Genomic DNA, 18,746 nt, shown 5'->3' with positions numbered 1-18,746 from the left:
AAGAATTTTCTGGAGTTTATCAGGGATAGACTGGACTTTGTTATTATTTTTCAAACAATAGATTAACAGAGAGAAGTGTGCCTCTGATTGATGCCCATATTTAAATTAAGATATTATGCTTGTGTGTGTGGAAAAGTTAATCTGTGATGAAGAGTAAACTGTTCACTAACCAACAGCAATAATTAAGACCTATTATTTGACTGAAATTAATTGTGTTTCAATTCCTGTAGTCTATTTTGAAAAAAACAAAAAATCCAATGTTCGTGAAACTTTGCTGCAGATATCAATAAAATTATCTAAAGAGGAGTTAAAATAACTCTTAATAAAAATATCCTACTGTAATAGAGAGCAGTAGTGCAAAAAGGAATCGTCATCCTGCTTAAAGAGGAGGGGGGGACTTAATCCTTCACATAAAGAGGCACAGGTTCATTATTTTATCCCACATAATCATTAATTAGTCCAGTAAATGTGTGGAGACTAAATCTAATACTGTAATTTTATGGTGTTAAACAGTTTTACCTTTGATGCTCCTTATCTCTAAATAATCGTTATAAGGGAAGCATCAAATTAATTGCCTCATCAGATCCTGACCTGAATTTCTGCCTTTATCAAATATACACTTGGATTTTTGTGTATTTCACTCTATTGTGTTTGCAGCATGAGAGAGGACACCTGGTATTGTACCTGATGCAGAGAGAGCTCCATATTCCCAATGCTTTTTGATGAATGCCTCTGATTATCCTATATTTAGAGTAATTGTGAATCTAGTCAAAAAATAAAAGTAATGGTGGAAGCAAAACAGCTGCATGAAGTGGAGGACACCGCAATGCTTGATGAATTTGTCCCAAAGTGAATTATTTTACAGAAAGTAGAAATCATGGCTTTTCCTCATGCCAGTTTGTTTTATTTCATGCAGTGGGTTTATGACAAATATGTGCGTCTCTGACCTTTCTGTGCAAGTAAAATATTGGGTTCATATTTGTCCACCAGCAGCTGAACTTGTTCTGGTTTCAACGGAGGGTAGAGGATCTCGTTCAGGCGAGGGTCTCGTTGCTTGCTGTTGATGAACTCCGTCATCTGCTCCACCGTGAGGTACGGACGGCTCTTAGCTCCACTGTGGAAATGAACCAAACCAGTAAAGTGCTTTGCTTGCACAAAAATTGAGTTTTGAGGCAAGGGAACAAAGTAAAATCATGGAGGGGAGGAGCTGTAATTACAGCACAGGAAACATACAGAGGAGAAAAGGAACAGATGCTTATATCTTGATTAAAATGCATTTCATATCTATGACTGTGAAAGTAAATTATGTTTCATGTATCCTCCTGGCTCCTGTGCCCTCACACTTAGTGGTAATTAAAACCAAGATTTATGACATGTTGGGACAGCAGTCGTGCTGTCATGCTGGCTCATCTCACTCTCTGAGTCACTGAGGGCTAAGGGGCAGTTCGGTCGGCAGCTTAACAGTGAGGCTTTAGTTGTTGCAGGGTAGGCACGCTTTTTATATGCTTTTATGAAATAAAATAAATAAAACACAAGTATATATCAATGTACATATAAATTGGGTGAAAATAAAGATTTTTATTAAAATAAAACATGTAAACATTGATGGAAATAAAAAGAGAGGAAATTATAAGTTCTACATTCAAGGAAATCTTTTAAAGCATTATAAAGTGTTACATTTGATTAAGAAATAAAGGTTGCAGAAACAACTGGAATAAATATAGATGTGATATATTTAGTATGATTAGAGGTCATCGACTAAATCGGAAGCAGTACAGCTCTTACACTTCAGAGAAGATGTTGTCCAGCTCTGGTCGAGAGCAGATGTTACTCAGAAACATCCTGTAGACCTCTGGAGTAAAATCCTCCTGGGGGATGGAGTCATTCTGCAGAGGACAGGATGAACAGTATAATACAAACTGCATATGTATTTAACAGGTTATCCAGAAGGGGGGTCGGGATAATACTTCAGAGAGCCTGTAAATCCATAAAAAACTACATTCAGGATCTTTGACTTTAGAATAAACACTACTTTACATTTAAATGTAGCTTTCAAAAAGTTGAGAAAAATTATATTTTTGAGTGAAACACATCCATTTTTTTTTTATTAGAAGGTAAACAATAATACTAATGATTTTTCCTTGTTGTGTAAACAAGCCACTCACACTTTTTTAATGCCTGTGGTAGCTTTTATAGATATAAATGGTAACCACAAGATTTCAGTTGAACCCTGATCTGCTGCAGCATGATGGGACTAAAGGACACGTTTCAACTCATGTGCTAATATTTAGGTGAAAAACACCTAGATACACATAGTCGATATAATCCATTCAGGTACGGCGAAATTGACTGAAACATGATAATGTTTTTCAAGCCAAATTAAATATTTGTAACAAACTAGTAAAGGAAAGAAGCAGTCTTAAAACTCCTGAAACGTTATCATGCTCCAGGTTCGACATAACAGTGGGTTTTATAACATCCATATTTAAAGTAGCTGTACTTTTACTTCAGAGTGAGTGAGAAACCAAAAGAATCTGCGACTTTCTCTATACCTCTCTGTATAATTTCTTAAATTGAGCAGCGCAAATGATACCAAAAAAATGTTCTTTATATTTGTTGTTGCATGATATAACACAAAAACTGGAGAACTTGTAGTCCTGATGAAATACTGTTGTGTAATGCCTGTTTACATGGAGGTACTTGGAAACCTTTTATGTTCTGAGTCAGGATGAGAACAGCTTTTAACATGTGCTACTGTATATACTGTATTTTTTGTGTGGAGTCTATATATTGGAGACGTATATTGAAAAACAACTTTGAGGCAGAACCCATCCTGTGTGCTGATCATCATCCTCATTCCCGCTCACCACCTCCGCACATTAATGAGTATATTCTATATGAGTCATGCTGTTTGGCTGTGCCAGATATTTATTTTACTGTTTAAATAAAACTCTTGCATCCAACTCCTTGATGCGTCTGCAGGAAACACAGATCTCTTACTCATTCATTATGTTTTTCTTTTTTGAAAGAGCATCTCCACCTGACAAAGATCCTCAGCTAGCTCATATGATAAAGACAGAGTGTTCTTAGCAGCAGGCAGCAGCAATGTGGCAGCAGGAACCAGAGCAGAACCAGGGGGTGAAGGAGTGGGAGAACAGAAAGGCGAGGAAGGATGCACTGGGAGGGGGACTCAGGTCAAGCCTTGCTGAAACCTACTGAGTCATTCGAAAGACCTTGGTGTGAACCATGTTGTGAATGCACTTCTGCCTGTCAGGATGTGTGTGTTTGAGGGATTAACGGCGATACCGTTTAGCTGTAATTACTTGTGCTGTGGAATAACAGCAAATCCCAGCAGACCTGCATACAGCAACCCCCCCCGATCTCTTTCATTGTGCTAATTATGTATAGCTTTCAGTCTGTGTTTGTGTGAGTATGTGTTAATATTTCTGTTTATGTTCAGAAGCAGTTTATTACAGCCCTGTTGTCTGCTCTCCTGTGTGTTCGTCTGTTTCAGCAGGTGTTCAAAACTTCATTAAACCGCATCCTGTCACTTTCAGGGATGCAAATGGGTTTCTTCTCCACTCTTGGAGCATAAAGATGGTGCTGTGGGTGAGCTTGCATGACAGAGCAGCTTTTCTCATGTGAAGTTAAAAAGATAGAAATGAAGCAGCCTTTGTCATGTTTATTGCTCCTGTTGGGTGTGTTGGATGCGTTGAAAGGAGGAACGAAGGAGGAATCAGATATGAGTGGGAAGCCATGCAAACGTCCAGAAAGTATGACTCCAAACAAATGAGCAGTGCAGCAATCAGTTACTGTTTCAGGGGAGTAGATAATGGGCTAAATGGTGAGAGGACACACTGATGAATGGGTGGAGAAGATTAAGGAGCTTGCAGATGAAGATAAGCAGCAGGGGAGAAAAAGAGCCAACGAGACGAAGCCACACACATGGATGGAAGCAGATCCATAGACAGAGGAAATGTGTGTATAAGGTAAAAAAACAATCCTGTATTTAGCCGTCTTACTCTGCCAGAAGGGAGGTTGCAATTTTCCAGCGCTGTCTCCACTCGCTTCCTGTCTGCTGAGAACATCCTGAAGATACTGTAAGGGGGACGAAGACAGCCTCTTATGAGTAAAAACAGAAAGTGTCGCACAGACAGAGAAGTTTCCTCTCAGATCATCTTTATGTCAAATTCTATGATCACTTTGAACCAAATCTCATTCAGGATATCCTGCAAGAGCTGATTTATTGTCACGGGAGGACCCTATGCTATAAGACAGAGTGAGAACTACAGAGGAAAAGAAAAAGAGAAACTTATACAGCAATAGCAGTCTGCAAACTGGAGGAAAAGAAGTAGGTCGCAGGGAAGAATTGTTTCAAAAATGCAGAAAAAGAGGTAGATCAAGAGAGAAAAAAGGAATGCAGCCCTCAAGAAAATCAAATATTGCTATTTTTTTGGGACAATTGTAAACATAGAAAATAAAATCTCATATATTTCCACTTAGTTCCAGGAAGAGATAAACAAACTGATCTATGAATGATGACTAAGGTCTCATGAATGTTATACATCTTAGCATCAAATAATGCTTTATGTTCTCCTGAAGTGGACATAAAAATGAATAAAGACTGGAGATATTCTTTACTATCATTGATCTTATATCCCAGTGATCAGCTTGTAACTCTAATAATAATACTAACAATTATAGCAATAGGAAATGGATTAGGTCAATTTTAGATTGATTTTCTCTGATCAGTAAGTCATAACATTTTTTATTTAGTCCCTCAATGAAATACAGTAGTGTCATCCTTTTGAATTTATAAACTAATGAAACACCTGGGTAATGCATGCCTTTAAGTTAATTGATAAAATGAGATAAAGGTTAGCTTAAAAGCATATATGGGTCTCACCTTTCACTAACTCTAAAAGAATTCTTTTTTTATTTTTTTTTTGCTTTTTAAGTGTAAAGATACACAAATGACAAAAATATCAATAGTTGAAAATAGGGGTGTGCAAAATAATCGTCATGATGATGCATCGTGATTCTAATTTTCATGATCTACTGCATCGATTCTTGACGCCAAGTACAGTATCGATTATTAATTTAAAAAAATGAATAAATAAAATTGCATGAATGGTTGGCGAACATCAGCCAAAAACAAGTTTAATACAACTTCCAGTCCAGTAGATGTCGATGTTTGGAAGCATTTTGGTTTTAAAAACAAAGATAAAAATGAAGTTGATATATTGTTACAGTAATATTTGTTTTCATGGCAATACCTCCAAAAGTCATTTCAAAAATACAGCTATTTATGAATATAGTTGCTTTCAGTTATTTATCAATTGGAAGACTCTACCCAGATCATACTCAGCCAGTCAGCCACTGGTAATGGCTGTATTTTTTTCTAACAGTGTTCAGTGAAAATATCGCAATGCATCGCAATAATTCAAGTATCGTGATGCATCCAGATAGAATCGCATCGTGGCATGTGATTCGGGATTCGAATCGAATCGTGACTTCTTTGGCAATACCCACCCCTAGTTGAACATCTGAATCAGCAGGTCAGGCCTAAGCTCCCCATCTCTGGTGCAGTAGTAAAATAAATAAAAAAAAAATGGCTCAATAAAATGTCTTTATGGCTTTTATTATATCTCTCAATGTTATTATTAAACATTAATAATGCTTAATTTTTATGTAAAGCTTAGAAACTAAAAATGAAAAATTCTGAACGTTTTAGTTTTTTTTTTTTTTACCATAACCACTTTTATCGCTGTTGCACTAATTAATGAACCATCAATCAGGATCAATCAATTTCCGCTTGATCAGGTCTGAACGGTGATTAACTGATTCAATCTGATATACTGAAAATTCCTATTTTATTAAGGGCTCTATCACAATTTTTAGCATTTTAATGAGTGGTGCACATTTACCAATTTTTTAGGGAATGGGATTGATGTAGAATACAATGAAGACTTGTTTTATGAAAAAACATGTTCATCATAAAATAACACAACTGACTGAACTTGCACAACTACAATGAAATATGTGATGATATAAGCTAAACGGTCACCATTTAAAAAATGTTTGCCAGCACGATGTGCATATATTGTACACTATGCAGAAAATTGTGAGCAACACTTTAGCTAATAAATAAATGATTCACAATTCATTAAAGGGAACTTAAATTGCAGCATTTCAATTGTCGAAATACCACATTTCTCTTGTCTTTAATGTGTTATAAACTGATTTGACAACATTAAAATCTCACAAAATATTAATATTACCCCTATAGGTTAAGGCAGCTCTTATGATATCTGAAAGATTGTGGTCCCTGATCAAACCAAATTAACTATGTATGACCTCTCCCTGAGAGAGCTTACATATTGGAGACATAAAACCATAACTGTGAGCAATCAATAGAAAAAAATGATTTGGTGTTAGAAAAGCAAAAAATTTTGGGAATCGGCAGACATGCTGAAGACATTTTTATTTTTGCACAAAACTAACATAAGACTTAAAAGCCTACTTATTTCTCATCATACATGCATTAAGATAATAGTTAAGACAATAAACAGTTATTATTTTTTATATCACAATAGATATCAGCTATTTCTGACTGGTGTAGCATAATGTAGAAGCTGAACTGTAATTTGTTCTACTCTTACATACACAGAAAATAAATATGATTTACTGCAGTGATCTCTGGTTCATTACAGATTCCACATGATTGTTTAGACTTGTTTTTCATCTGCTGTAGTGTGTTTTATTTATTGGCTGAGGTATGCCTGTGTGGATCTATGAGGACATGCTGTACGCTCAGTGGGACAGCACCGTCAAACTGACATTACTCAAGCAGACATGTCCTCCCAGCCAGGAGGTTAATTCCCTAAACGGTGAGGAGCGTGTCGCTGGCTCTCTGTTTTGACACCCACTGCTTTCCACGGTGGCTCTAAGGGAGGTTATCACAGAGGTTCACTGTTGCTGCCTGTAAGCTCAACTTGAGTAATGGCAATAGATGGAGTTAGTTTTTCATTGAGGTGATGACAAAGACCCAGACAAATGAAACTAATACCCTCTAACCAGAAACAAACAAAAGATTCACTTCACACCCCCAAATGTATGCTACATAACTGCCGCTTTAATAACAAATCAGATAACATACTTTACATTAAAAATAAAAATGAATACCAAAATGGATAAGGAAAAGGTGAGGGATTATACATTCCAATATATTCTAACATTCACAGTAAAGCTGTGGATATTGAAGTGCACAAATGCCCAGAGTAAAGTGTAAAGACTGAGCAAGCTACAGTATGCACTGATCAAAAGAGCTGAAAGGTGCCAGGGGAGAGAAGGATGAGTCAGAAAGACTTACTTCTTGACAGGAATTCGTCCCTCGGGGTTGAGCTGCAGCTTCAGTCGAGTGTATCTGTAACGGACGGAGAATGTGTTTTAAACCAAATGCTAAAGCGCTGTCTCTGTGTGAAATTTCTGAACTGCCATATTCTCTTTGTATGTTTCCTCTTTCTTTTGGTACCAAAGTGCATAGCATAGCTCTAACAGACACTGAGATTTTTAATTTAAAGCAAAAAGTTCCATTTGCGTTTCATCTGACCCAAACCTATTCTTCTACATAGTTAATCTGTCCCCTGTATGCCATTTGACAAATTTCACACTGGACTTCCATTTGCTTTGTTTTGTCTGTTTCTTATTAAAATCAGTCATTGTTTCAATCCTGCAGCTCATCCACAGCACCACATTGCCTCCTGTTTGCTTCTTTTAATAAGGCAGCTCTAAAGGAAGTTTACAGGGTTGGACAATAGCTTAATATCTATTCATAACTTTATATCCTTTTATTCAATAATGATGAAATAACTTTAAAACACATTTATGGTTTTCTAAGATACATTACAGTCTCTGGTTAGTATGCCGTTTGTCACGGACTCATAGCCGATTAGATGAGTGAATGGATTCAGCTTGTCTCTTTGCTGTGATAAAGGTTTGGTTTACACTAGAAAACATCTGTTTTCAACTTTTGCTCTGGCCGTGTAAAAACAGAAACATAAGGATGATCTGTTTTGTATTACTAAAAATTAGAAGTGCATAATAAATAAAGTTTTATTAAGAAACAGAACCATAATAAATTAAGCCTAGAGCAGGTGAAAGCTACGACATTAATGAGAGAGAAGGTAGGAAATCTTAACAAGCTGAAATAAAGAAATCCTTGTAAAGCTTTGCCTATAGTGTCAACAAGAGCTTTTCAAAAGCTAGATGTTTCAGATTTAATAAGTTTTTATTGTGACTTGTTAACATAGTCTTTCAGGCTTAGGTGGGTTTTTCATCTTGAATGTATGACAACTACCAGGAGTGAATAAAGGAATCAATGACAGAAACTGGAATAGAGGCAATAAACCTTGGGTAGGTAGAGATAATTACATGATTAAATGTGCATTTCATCTGTTCAACGTAGAGGGCCAAATTAAAATAGATCAGTTATTTAAATGAAAATTTGTTGGAGGAAATTTATAGACTGCATTAGAATTTTATAAAGGATCAGTTGTGGGCACTCTTGTGAGTCTTTATTTTTTTCTGCTTTTATTGTCATTACACTGTCACAAGTACAGAGCAACGGAAAGAACTCATGGCATTTAACCCATCCCCTTGTGGAGCTGTGGCCTGCCATTGTGTGGCGCACGGGGAGCAGTGTGGGGTTAAGGGTCTTTGCTCAGGGACCCAGAGTGGCAGTCTGTGGGATTGAGGCTTGAAATCAACACCTCTGGATTCCAAGCGTAAAGCCCTACCTCTAGGCCGACACTCCCCTTAGGAGTTTATATCGATAATGAAATTATATCATATCAACTGATTTTAAGAAATATATTTTCTATAGAAGTTTTGGCCTTATTGTCCAGCCCCAGTGCTGTACAGCTCTTTAAAACCCATTATGTGTTGCTAAGTGGCAGACCAGAGGCACTGCTGGATATGCTGCCTGGGCCTTCACAAAAGTTCAAATTGTTCGAAGGTGGGTGCATTGTTGTGGTGTCATCTGAGCAGCTTATATCAGAGGCCATCTCATGCTAGTCCACAAAGTCTATGATATAATGATGGGGATGATTTCCACATACAGTTGGACACAAAATTTAAGACATTTAGTGCATGTGGAAAGTATTCACAGTGCTGTACTTTTTCCATATTCAGTTACTGCCTTATTCCAAACAGCATTATATTTATCTCTTTCCTCAAACACCACACACAAAACCCCAACATGAAAATGCGAAACAAAGTTTTTTTTAAATATTTTTAGAAATTAGTAAAGACCAGAAAAGTAAGCCATATTTAAGAATTAACATCCTTTACCTAATTGGTATTACACCTGGAAAACCCAGTTTATTTTTATATCACAATTTTGTGCGAGCTTTGGCAGTTTCACATATGACTCAGAGTAAAACACTCAGGTTTGTGGCCCTAGCAAAGCATAATGTGGAAAATCTGGATATCAACAATAGTGCAAAGCAATGAAGCTAATGTTCATATTAAAAAGCAAATGTTATACCTTCTATATGTTGGCTTTTATGTTACTTATATGTGTAAAATAATATACATCCAAAAAAATACAGTACACTACAAATATTGCGGTGCATATGGGGCACCATCAGTGTGCAGATATAGACACTTCTATCTGCACATCACCGAGTGAGTGCACATGTAATGTTTACTTTGCATACCTTGAATGTCTGCCTATGTTTACACTGCAGATTAGAAATGCGGTTAATCCCTGGAAGTCTCAAGTGTTGGCAGTGCAAAGCAGTACAGCAGCAGCAGCAGCAGCAGCAACAGCGCGGTCTATAAATAGCTCAGCTGCAACAGGAGCTATCATTACAGGTTGGGCTTTAAGTGGCTGCTGGCTAATAATTAATATCCATTACAATGTCCACTTCTTATAGACTGGCTGCCTGAGGGAAAGTCACAGATGCCTTTAATGGTTAAAGGGACAGACTTGTTTTCACAAGCATTCTTTTACAAAATGGGAATAACAACAAACTAACTTTATCCGGACAGCTAGAACTGCCTTGCACTGGCAGGAGAAGAAAAGAGAAATGACAAAGACAACTTAATCAAATATTTTTTTGATAATTGCTTATCTTAACATTGTGGTTTAAAAATCCTATTTTATCAAATGTGATCTTACTCCCATATGTGCTACTCTCACTGTAATTATTAAATTATTCTTTTTTTCTTAGCTAAAACACATTACAAAAGAACAAGTTGTAGCAAATGTTCATTTAAAAATCTGCAGGATTTTATGGATTCCTGCTGCTGGCAACATGTCTTAGCCCACCTACAATAGAAAAACGAATCAAGCCTTGAGAGCGAGAGAGAATTGACCCCATGTGGAGAAACATCAACATCATTTCAGGGATAAAACCTCTTGATATCATAGGAGTGGGAATAACAACTATTGTCGGTTTTTAAAGCAAGCAGTGCACCGCCGCTACTGCTGTGAGCAACCAACATGGCTAAAAAAGCCGCTCTCTTCAATTTTATTCAACCCCTCTCCATGCTATGTGGTCGATGGCCACTTTTATTGTCTCATAAGTCAATTAGCCTCCTCAAGGGTGTGAGTTAATGGCTTCCATTCGCTGATAAACATCAGACGGCAGGGAGATGTCCCCAAACAGAGCTCTGGGTATTCACTAAAAGCAACGGCTCACGTTTATATTTAAGCTCACTCTGTAGGAACATCATTCAGTCTCGCACCAAGCAGATAAAACACTATGGACGAGTGAATGTGTGTCTCACAGAGGTGACCATGATGTAGTAAGCAGTTTGACACAAATAATCCACATGGGTTGGTGTGGGGACAACTAATTATGAGTCTGTCAGACTGGAGGCACATTTACAAGGTCAAGTGGTTATTTCTGTAGGACCACAACCTAGAAGTAAGCTTATGATAGATAGATAGATAGATAGATAGATAGATAGATAGATAGATAGATAGATAGATAGATAGATAGATAGATATAGATAGATAGATAGATAGATAGATAGATAGATAGATAGATAGATAGATAGATAGATAGATAGATAGATAGATAGATAGATAGATAGATAGATAGATAGATAGATAGATAGATGATTCTATGTCATCTATCAAGTCGAGGCATCAGTCAAGTGAAAAATATTCCTTTTCTTAAACAGAAGCACCACAAAGGGTTAGCCTTACTCATAGTGACAGAAGCAACAAACCCTGTGATCAACTGGAGCCTAAAAAGCAAAACCAAGTTTCACCACCAAGGATAAGCTGCAGATACTGCTAACATGGACAAGAAAGTAGCTCCTCTCCCAACTGCATGCAATGTGACAGAGTGGAGTCAGCTGTGCCCTCTTAAGCTGCAAGAGATCTGGTACATGTGCCACTCAGAAGAGAGAGCTGCACCTAAACCAAATATACACCTCTACGCCTGACCCCGGCCCTTATGAAAGAGCTGTAAAAGGAAAGTGATTGTTGGAAGACGGCCATAAAGATTAAAATTTCTGGTTCACAACAAACAGCTGTTGAAAATATGCTCTGACGAGGGCAGCCTAATGAGGAATAAACACTGCATATCATATTATAAAAAAACATTTTACAACATGTCGGTGGCAGCATTATGCTGAGTGGAGGAAGGTACAGAAAGGGTGGTCAAGGTTGAAGAAATGGTTGCTCTGACTCAAAACAAAAAACAAAACTAAACTAAAAATACTTTGTAAAGGATTGTGCAGTAAATACAAATAAGCAGCCACTATTTTAAATAATCAGGCAACTGTGGTAGTGTATAACTACACTGGACAAACACATTCAGTTGCCTAAACTAAACATTTCAAGCTTGACCATGACCTGGATGACTGAGAAACTTCACATATATGCAATCAGACTATGAGCATTTGTCGAGTGTGATGGATGTGGCTTAGAGCATGCCAGAAGGAGCTTCAGTTAAATTAAAAGTGTACAAACATTTCCATCAGTTTAATACACCTATATCCTGAAATAAAAAGACATTTATGAATGACAAAATGACAGAATATGCAAAAGTTCAATGGATATGATTAATTCTACATAAAACTATACATAAATAATAAAGAAGCCAGTGTATATACTTTATGTATCATGTACTTTTCTGTATATTATAGCTCAAGACTTCAGTGACACAGGACATGTCTTGCCTCTTTGTTGTACCATAGACTCAATTTTCATGTCTATATCTGAAGACACAGATTTGTAACTTATTTTTTTCTAAGGCTGCTTCCATGTGTGAACATGCTTGTGTTCAAATAACATACGCTTTTTCAAGGCAGGCCTCTCTGGACATGTTCTGTGCCAAAAGGTTAGACGCCAAGTTGAATAATTCCTCAGCCCATTCCTGCAGAAATTAGACCAACGCACATTATGCTAGAATATTTTATCTTATAGGTTTGTCATCTATTAGACATGTTTATGTTGAGAATAAATACCTTTGCCGTTTCCTCTTGAAACGCCATGAAGTTCAGGTAGGTGATGTTGACCATGTCAGTGCCACTAACCACTGTCAGCATCCTGTTCTCCATCTTCCCCGCCAGTGTGCTGACATCCAGCAACTCGCGCAGCTTTGCATCCTTTTTGAGGAAAGCACACACAAAAACAACAGAAGGAAATCAGTGCAAACATTTAGGACAATAAATAAATCTAGATCACTGTTTTAAGACGTAAAATCAATTTTTATGATTACAGTTTTCAAACAGTATAGTGGGGACAAATGACCAAATCCTGCATCCAAAGACCAGCAGGATAAACAAACCTTCAAGGGGAAACAAATGATGCTAAACAGGCCATGGAAAAGGACAAGGAATGTTATTTTGAGGAAGCAGGAGACAGTCCTGCGCTGTGTCATGAGATTTTAGCTTTCAAAACAAAAAAAAAGAAAACCATTCTGAAAGCACTGAACTCCAACAAGCCCCATTAGCACTTGGTGTATCCGCCTCATTTGAGGCTGATTTGACTGATTAATGAGAGGTTCACTGTCTGCACAGTCACTGCGACATGATGAGAGGTGATAAAGTCTAAGAAGCAGCCATTTGGTGTTTCACAACACTGAAAACATCAAAATTTTTTAGAAAACATTTTTTTGTCTTTAATTACAAATGAAGGGGAGTGGTGGCTTAGCTGGAAGCTGCCCACTATTCCTAATGAATGAGTTGAATGCAGAAGACAATGTTTTTTGTAATACACTTACAATAACCAATGCAATTTTTTATTATTATAATAAAAAAAAAAAAGTTGAACAGTGATGTATGGAATATTGTATTGAGATCAGATCCATATGATCCAGTTTTTCAGGGATTTGTTTGATGGGTAGCAACTCAAACTCTGAAAAATATTAATTATTTTACCGCATTCATTGAAGGCTCTGACACATAGAACTCAGAACATTTTCTTCCATATATCAACAAACTAGGTTCGGTACATAAATTGATCTTGTCGAGTCCTTCCACTTTTGGTGGATTAAAACACATTTTTAAAATCAACATACTGTAAGTCCAATAAAGGAATTTGGTTCATGAGCGTATTCTTAAAATAATTCTGCTGAAGCATGGTTGAAAAGTAGCTGAAAAGTAATTATTTTTGTGAGATTCAAGTTATTTCTTTGACAATTGTATGTTTTCATTTCATTAAACAAGAAAAAGTATTAAATATATTATATTTTGATATTATATATATATATTTGTTTCAAAAAAATGTATGTAGACATTTTTATTAAGCACTAAGAAGAGGAGAACAAGTTCGTGTGCCACTCACATATATGGGTTTCCTCAGAAGTCTTTTATTTAGTAAAAAAAAAGCTTTAAGCTTATGAGAACAGACTGTCTCAACCTTAACCAAAGCAAAGTCCACACTTAATTCGCCTCCACATTTATCATCTGACAAATTCAATAGCTTGTTTGAAGAAATCTCCTCTGCTAAAACAAAACAGAGGCTGCTGGCAATAATCCAACTGCAGACAAAATCTCTAAAGATTTTTTTTTTCTCTGAGAACGGAAAACAAATTGTAGCAAACATAAATTTAGGTAGCTAATCTTTTGTGCAAATCCTAAAATACCATCTATAATTCCTCAGATGTGCAAGAGACCAGAATAATAACCCTCCTTCTCTCCTCTTTGTGGTTTAGTATGCTAGTTGCACGCATACTAGTTGCTCTGGCTTAATTAACAAAACAAAAAGCTTTGTAGAGGATTCTGCAGTGAACGCAAATAAGCGGCCACTAATTTAAGCAATCAGACTATGAGCATTGTGTTCTGTGTCTTAATAGATGTCCTCTACACGTCCCTCACGTCCCCAAATCAAATTGCACAGCTCAGACGTCCCCCATCTCACCCACCCCCTGATATTATCTAATTTTAAGAAAAACATTTATCGATTTGCTGTTTAAGAATAGATTTTCTTTCTATGACGCCATTGTTATTGTTATCGTAAATTAGCAGTAGTTTTCCCAAAAATATTTGTTCTGCATTATTCACTTGTTTAATCTGGATGGTTCTACTGCTTAACCACTTGTAAACACACAGATATTAACATCAAAATAAGAATCCATCAACCCCTACTTATGTATTCAGTGTGCCACAAGCTGAATCTGAAAGTGTAAAAGCTATTTTCTTCTGTGTACAATAGAGAAGTACCATGGATGGCTGCCAAGGATGAAAGACTTCTGAGAACAGACAAGATGACAGTAAGATGCATATTTCATTTATTACGGCACTTGAACGTCAATAGAATGTGATACTGTTTTGATTCTACTTGTAGCCATTAGCTCAACATGCTGCTTATCTCCTCATGTGCAGTCAGTGCAGAGCTAGACTGACAGGAACCTGCAGGCACTTAAGGCACCCTGAACATCATCAGCTGCAACTGTGATGGGAAAAGGAAAGAAAGATGAAGTCAGGCAGATGAACCATCTTGAGGAGGAGTAAGGTGATAAAGAAAAGCTGAAATAATGCCATGGTATAAAAACATCAAAAGGAGAAGCAGGGGTTCAGTCATGTGAATGAAATCCAATTTCTACTGGTCAGGGCCGGTTCTAGCCCTTTGGTTGCCCTAGGCGAGATTGAGTTTTGCGGCCCCCCCCCCCACTTTTGCCGTGCGAAATACCAGTACTGTTTTCAGCATCTGTTAAGTGCTTCATTGAGTTGTGTTTACAGTTCCACAAAGAGTGCTGTGCGGTGAATTGTGCCTACAGTTGTGCAATGTGTGTGTTACAAAATTGCAAATTGAGTGCAAAGCAGTGTTTGTTCTTTTAGTTTTGTGAACTCAGTGAGTGGATTTCCTATAAGTATTAATAGTTTTACAAATTGTGCTATAAGAATCAAGGTTGTGTTTAAGCATTCAGAAAAAACTTTAACTTAGCATGGAGTGATGCATAGACAAATACCAGAATAGATTTCAGTACCTTTTCCTTTTTATTATTTTAAATAATTTATTACACACTCAAAGTTAGGACTGTGCAAAAACACTTTTAACCATCTGTAAGGACACTTAGGTAAAGTATAACTAAAAAACTGGATTGAATAATTGAATGAATTTATTTCAGACAATTAACAAATTTAACACACATTAAACAAATATTAAATAAATCAATTTCAGAAATTACCAAATAACAATAAAAAATAATAAATTTAAGAAATTCTTCAACCAAGGACTACATAAAAAAGTAATTGATAAACATTAAATTAAATTTTCTGTTCCAGTTCAATTAAATCATTTGAACATAAATAGAAATGAGATAAACAAAATTTTCCTCTAAATAAAATATATCAGGTATATTTACCCTGATTTCTGACATTGATTAGTGATTAAAGAAAGGATTAACCCTCTACAAACAAAAGTGCTTTTATGAATACCATTACAAGATTAAAAGTTTGAAGTTGTTGTTGTTTTTTTTGTTCACATATTCTATGATGAACAGCCATAACTTCATATATTTTTATGATTATTTGTACATCCCTTTTGAATACTCAATGCAGATAATCACTACAAAATATTTTATTTATATTAGTATCTTCTACCCATTCTCAAGCTAATAATATAGCACATAATTCTGCTGCATATATATACTGAGAAAAAAATGATGTCAAGATTAGGGATGGGGATCGTTAATATTTATTGATATCGATACCTTTATCGATACTCCTTGTCGATCCGAGTCTTTATCGATACCACTATCGATACTTTTCTGTTATTTGGTGGAAAGACGATGCAACAAAATTTTTTTAACAGAACTGGTATTGCTTCTATTGCTTAACAAGTGAGCATAACAAAAAGGTTTCTAGCCTTCAATAAACATGGCTAATGTAATAGGCCACTTCGAAATGACATAAAACTAACTAGAATATATTTTCACAATTGTTGGTTAATGTATTGTCTACTGTCACTTTTCATCATGTTTTTAGTGATTAGGAAAATATTTAACAAATAAATAATTGTATTTTAAATTAAATGTAATTTTTAATAAATGTTGGCATCAGTAGTTTAATTATATATAGAGCAATATACAACTGTATTACTCATGTTTCTCGCCAAAAACAAAATTTCCCGTTTACGTTACACTTGAACGCATCATGATAACCTAATTGTCGTTTTACTGAGCCAATCTGAACACATCATCACGCAGCACGTCTGAAACTTTATTTACTTTTCAAGCTAACTAGCTTGTATGCTTCCGATTACAACACGGATTTCACAATTAATATTTTTAACTGACCGGACAAGCTACAAAGTCTGTGTGCGCTTACCAGTGGTACTCTGAGTGGATGATTAAGACGGGCCCGACCGCGAGCAAAGTTAAGCAATTACGTTTGCTTACAATTTCATTCCAAAACATTGGTGGACATGCTGCAGTGATTGACGTCACGACTTCCGGGTTGGAGGGCGCTTGGAAAGTGATCAGAATCTTTTCCGATTTTCTCTTAAATGTGAAAAAATAAATAAAAAAACGGTGGTATATTTATTTGTTCGTATTTTGCTATTTATATATACGTAAGGTTAAGTCAAACTGACGGACGCTTCATAACCGGTTTAATTCGCTTTTTTTTTCTAATTCTATGATTAATGGGAAGTAAGCCTAAGGGCGACGCTAGAGGGCGCCCCCAACACATTTGTCGCCCTAGGCAATTGCCTAGCTCGCCTGTAGCAATCGCCGGCCCTGCTACTGGTGCATTCAAGGCGAGTGTAGAGGCTGGCCTTGGGCCCCAGTTACCACAAGCTGGAGGTTTAGAGCAAATTAGCTGTGGGGAAAAGGCAGGATGGGATTTGAGTTGAGAGAAAACTTCTTTAAGAGCTTTTAAAGACAAAACCATAAAATGTCCACAGTTTGCAGAGCACATGTGTATGTATATGTTTTGTGTGTATCTGTTTATCCAGGCATGCTGCAATCTGTTTTTTTCGGGCAGCTGCTGCCTTTCAACATGTGAAGTCCTCTCAGAGACGTAACGCTTAGGCGAAGCTGCGGCTTGAGGAAGGAAAAAAACCTTTTCTGCCTCCACGAGTTTGTCACAAGGCCCCACCTGTCGTCAGGTTGGTGCTCAAACTGAGTCACACTCTAATGGACAAGAGGAAGGGATTCAGACTGGCAATGGGAAATTAAGAACAAAGCAGGTCATTAAACCCAGAGTACGGCACCTGTCTTTACTCACACACGGATGCACATGTAAACCAACCCACACACCCTTTGACACACACAGCCTCACTCTTTCAAAAGCCTAAAACTGGATCCTCAGATCAAGCGACATGCGCACACAGCTGATGATGCTGTTGATGTTACTAAATATACACACAAAGACACCAGATCAAAGGAAATGTCTACATAAATGATTGATTGACCTATCTGAGCACACATGCCACATCGTCAAAGGCAAGCATAAAACAGCATCAATCTTGATTTTTTACTGTTAACATTTAAGTATTTTTTCAGAGCAGAATTAAATGTTAAAAATAGGTAATCTATCCTGGTATATTTTCAGTATGAAAACTGCAGTCGGATCTTTACTGTAAAAAATATCAATTTTATGCTGAAAACTAAATCAATATGTCACTAACCGTCCTTCACAGTAGAATAATGGTGAAAACAATCAGCAAAAACACAGATGATCTAACAGGCTCTTGGTGAGGTTGTTTCAAGTGCAAAAAAATGTACTTTGCTTCTCAATAGAGCTTGAGAAAGCACAGAACTTCAGGGATGATCAGATCTCGGTTTGTCAAATATTTTGGTGGTTATTTATCTTTGTCTTGTGGTACAGGCTTAGTGGTACAGACTGGTAGAACCATTGGACAACTATAACATATTCAGAGAATATAAGGTAATTTAAAAGAAGAGGAATTGGAAGGGAATAAAAAGGAGAAGGAAACAGCACAAAAAATGGTTTCTAGGACAATTATCATAACAATATACAATTACAATATACAATAACAGCAGCAAGAGTTAAAGGCTTTAGAGGCTTTGTGCAATCAACTCTAAGTGATCAATACATCTACAAAGACGTAATTTTAACTATAGTTTTAAAGTTAATGGCAGAATGCATCCTCTAATGCTGATGATAAGAATATTGATATTTGATATAAACAACTCTCCTTTACCTCATTATTAACTCAGGAGAATCTGAGACTAAATAAAAAAAATTAATCCTGTAAATTGAATACAACAGATATTAGCACTGCTGAAACAACCACGTTTTAGGAATACTGACAC

The 18,746-nt window shown here is 36.5% G+C and overlaps 1 protein-coding gene across 3 annotated transcripts in view; it reads right to left on the bottom strand.

Moving 5' to 3' along the window:
* LOC119784139 (1-phosphatidylinositol 4,5-bisphosphate phosphodiesterase beta-1) overlaps positions 1-18,746 on the bottom strand; it is a 168,498-nt gene that overhangs the window by 64,086 nt on the left and 85,666 nt on the right. For 2 of the 3 annotated variants that reach the window (XM_038286056.1, XM_038286055.1), the window contains exons 4-9: positions 12,487-12,627; positions 12,316-12,395; positions 7,373-7,426; positions 4,023-4,098; positions 1,786-1,886; positions 948-1,114 (exon numbers count right to left, since the gene is read on the bottom strand). In XM_038286056.1, the coding sequence (XP_038141984.1) occupies positions 948-1,114; positions 1,786-1,886; positions 4,023-4,098; positions 7,373-7,426; positions 12,316-12,395; positions 12,487-12,627 (619 nt within the window). Of the gene's footprint in view, positions 1-947; positions 1,115-1,785; positions 1,887-4,022; positions 4,099-7,372; positions 7,427-12,315; positions 12,419-12,486; positions 12,628-18,746 lie in introns of those variants that run through there. The other variant, XM_038286054.1, reaches the window with a different exon arrangement.

The sequence above is a fragment of the Cyprinodon tularosa genome, unplaced genomic scaffold, assembly GCF_016077235.1.
Source record: "Cyprinodon tularosa strain WSP-4 unplaced genomic scaffold, ASM1607723v1 ctg22, whole genome shotgun sequence".
In the NCBI taxonomy this organism is placed as follows: Eukaryota; Metazoa; Chordata; class Actinopteri; order Cyprinodontiformes; family Cyprinodontidae; genus Cyprinodon; species Cyprinodon tularosa.
This window is presented reverse-complemented; position numbering and strand designations above follow the sequence as displayed.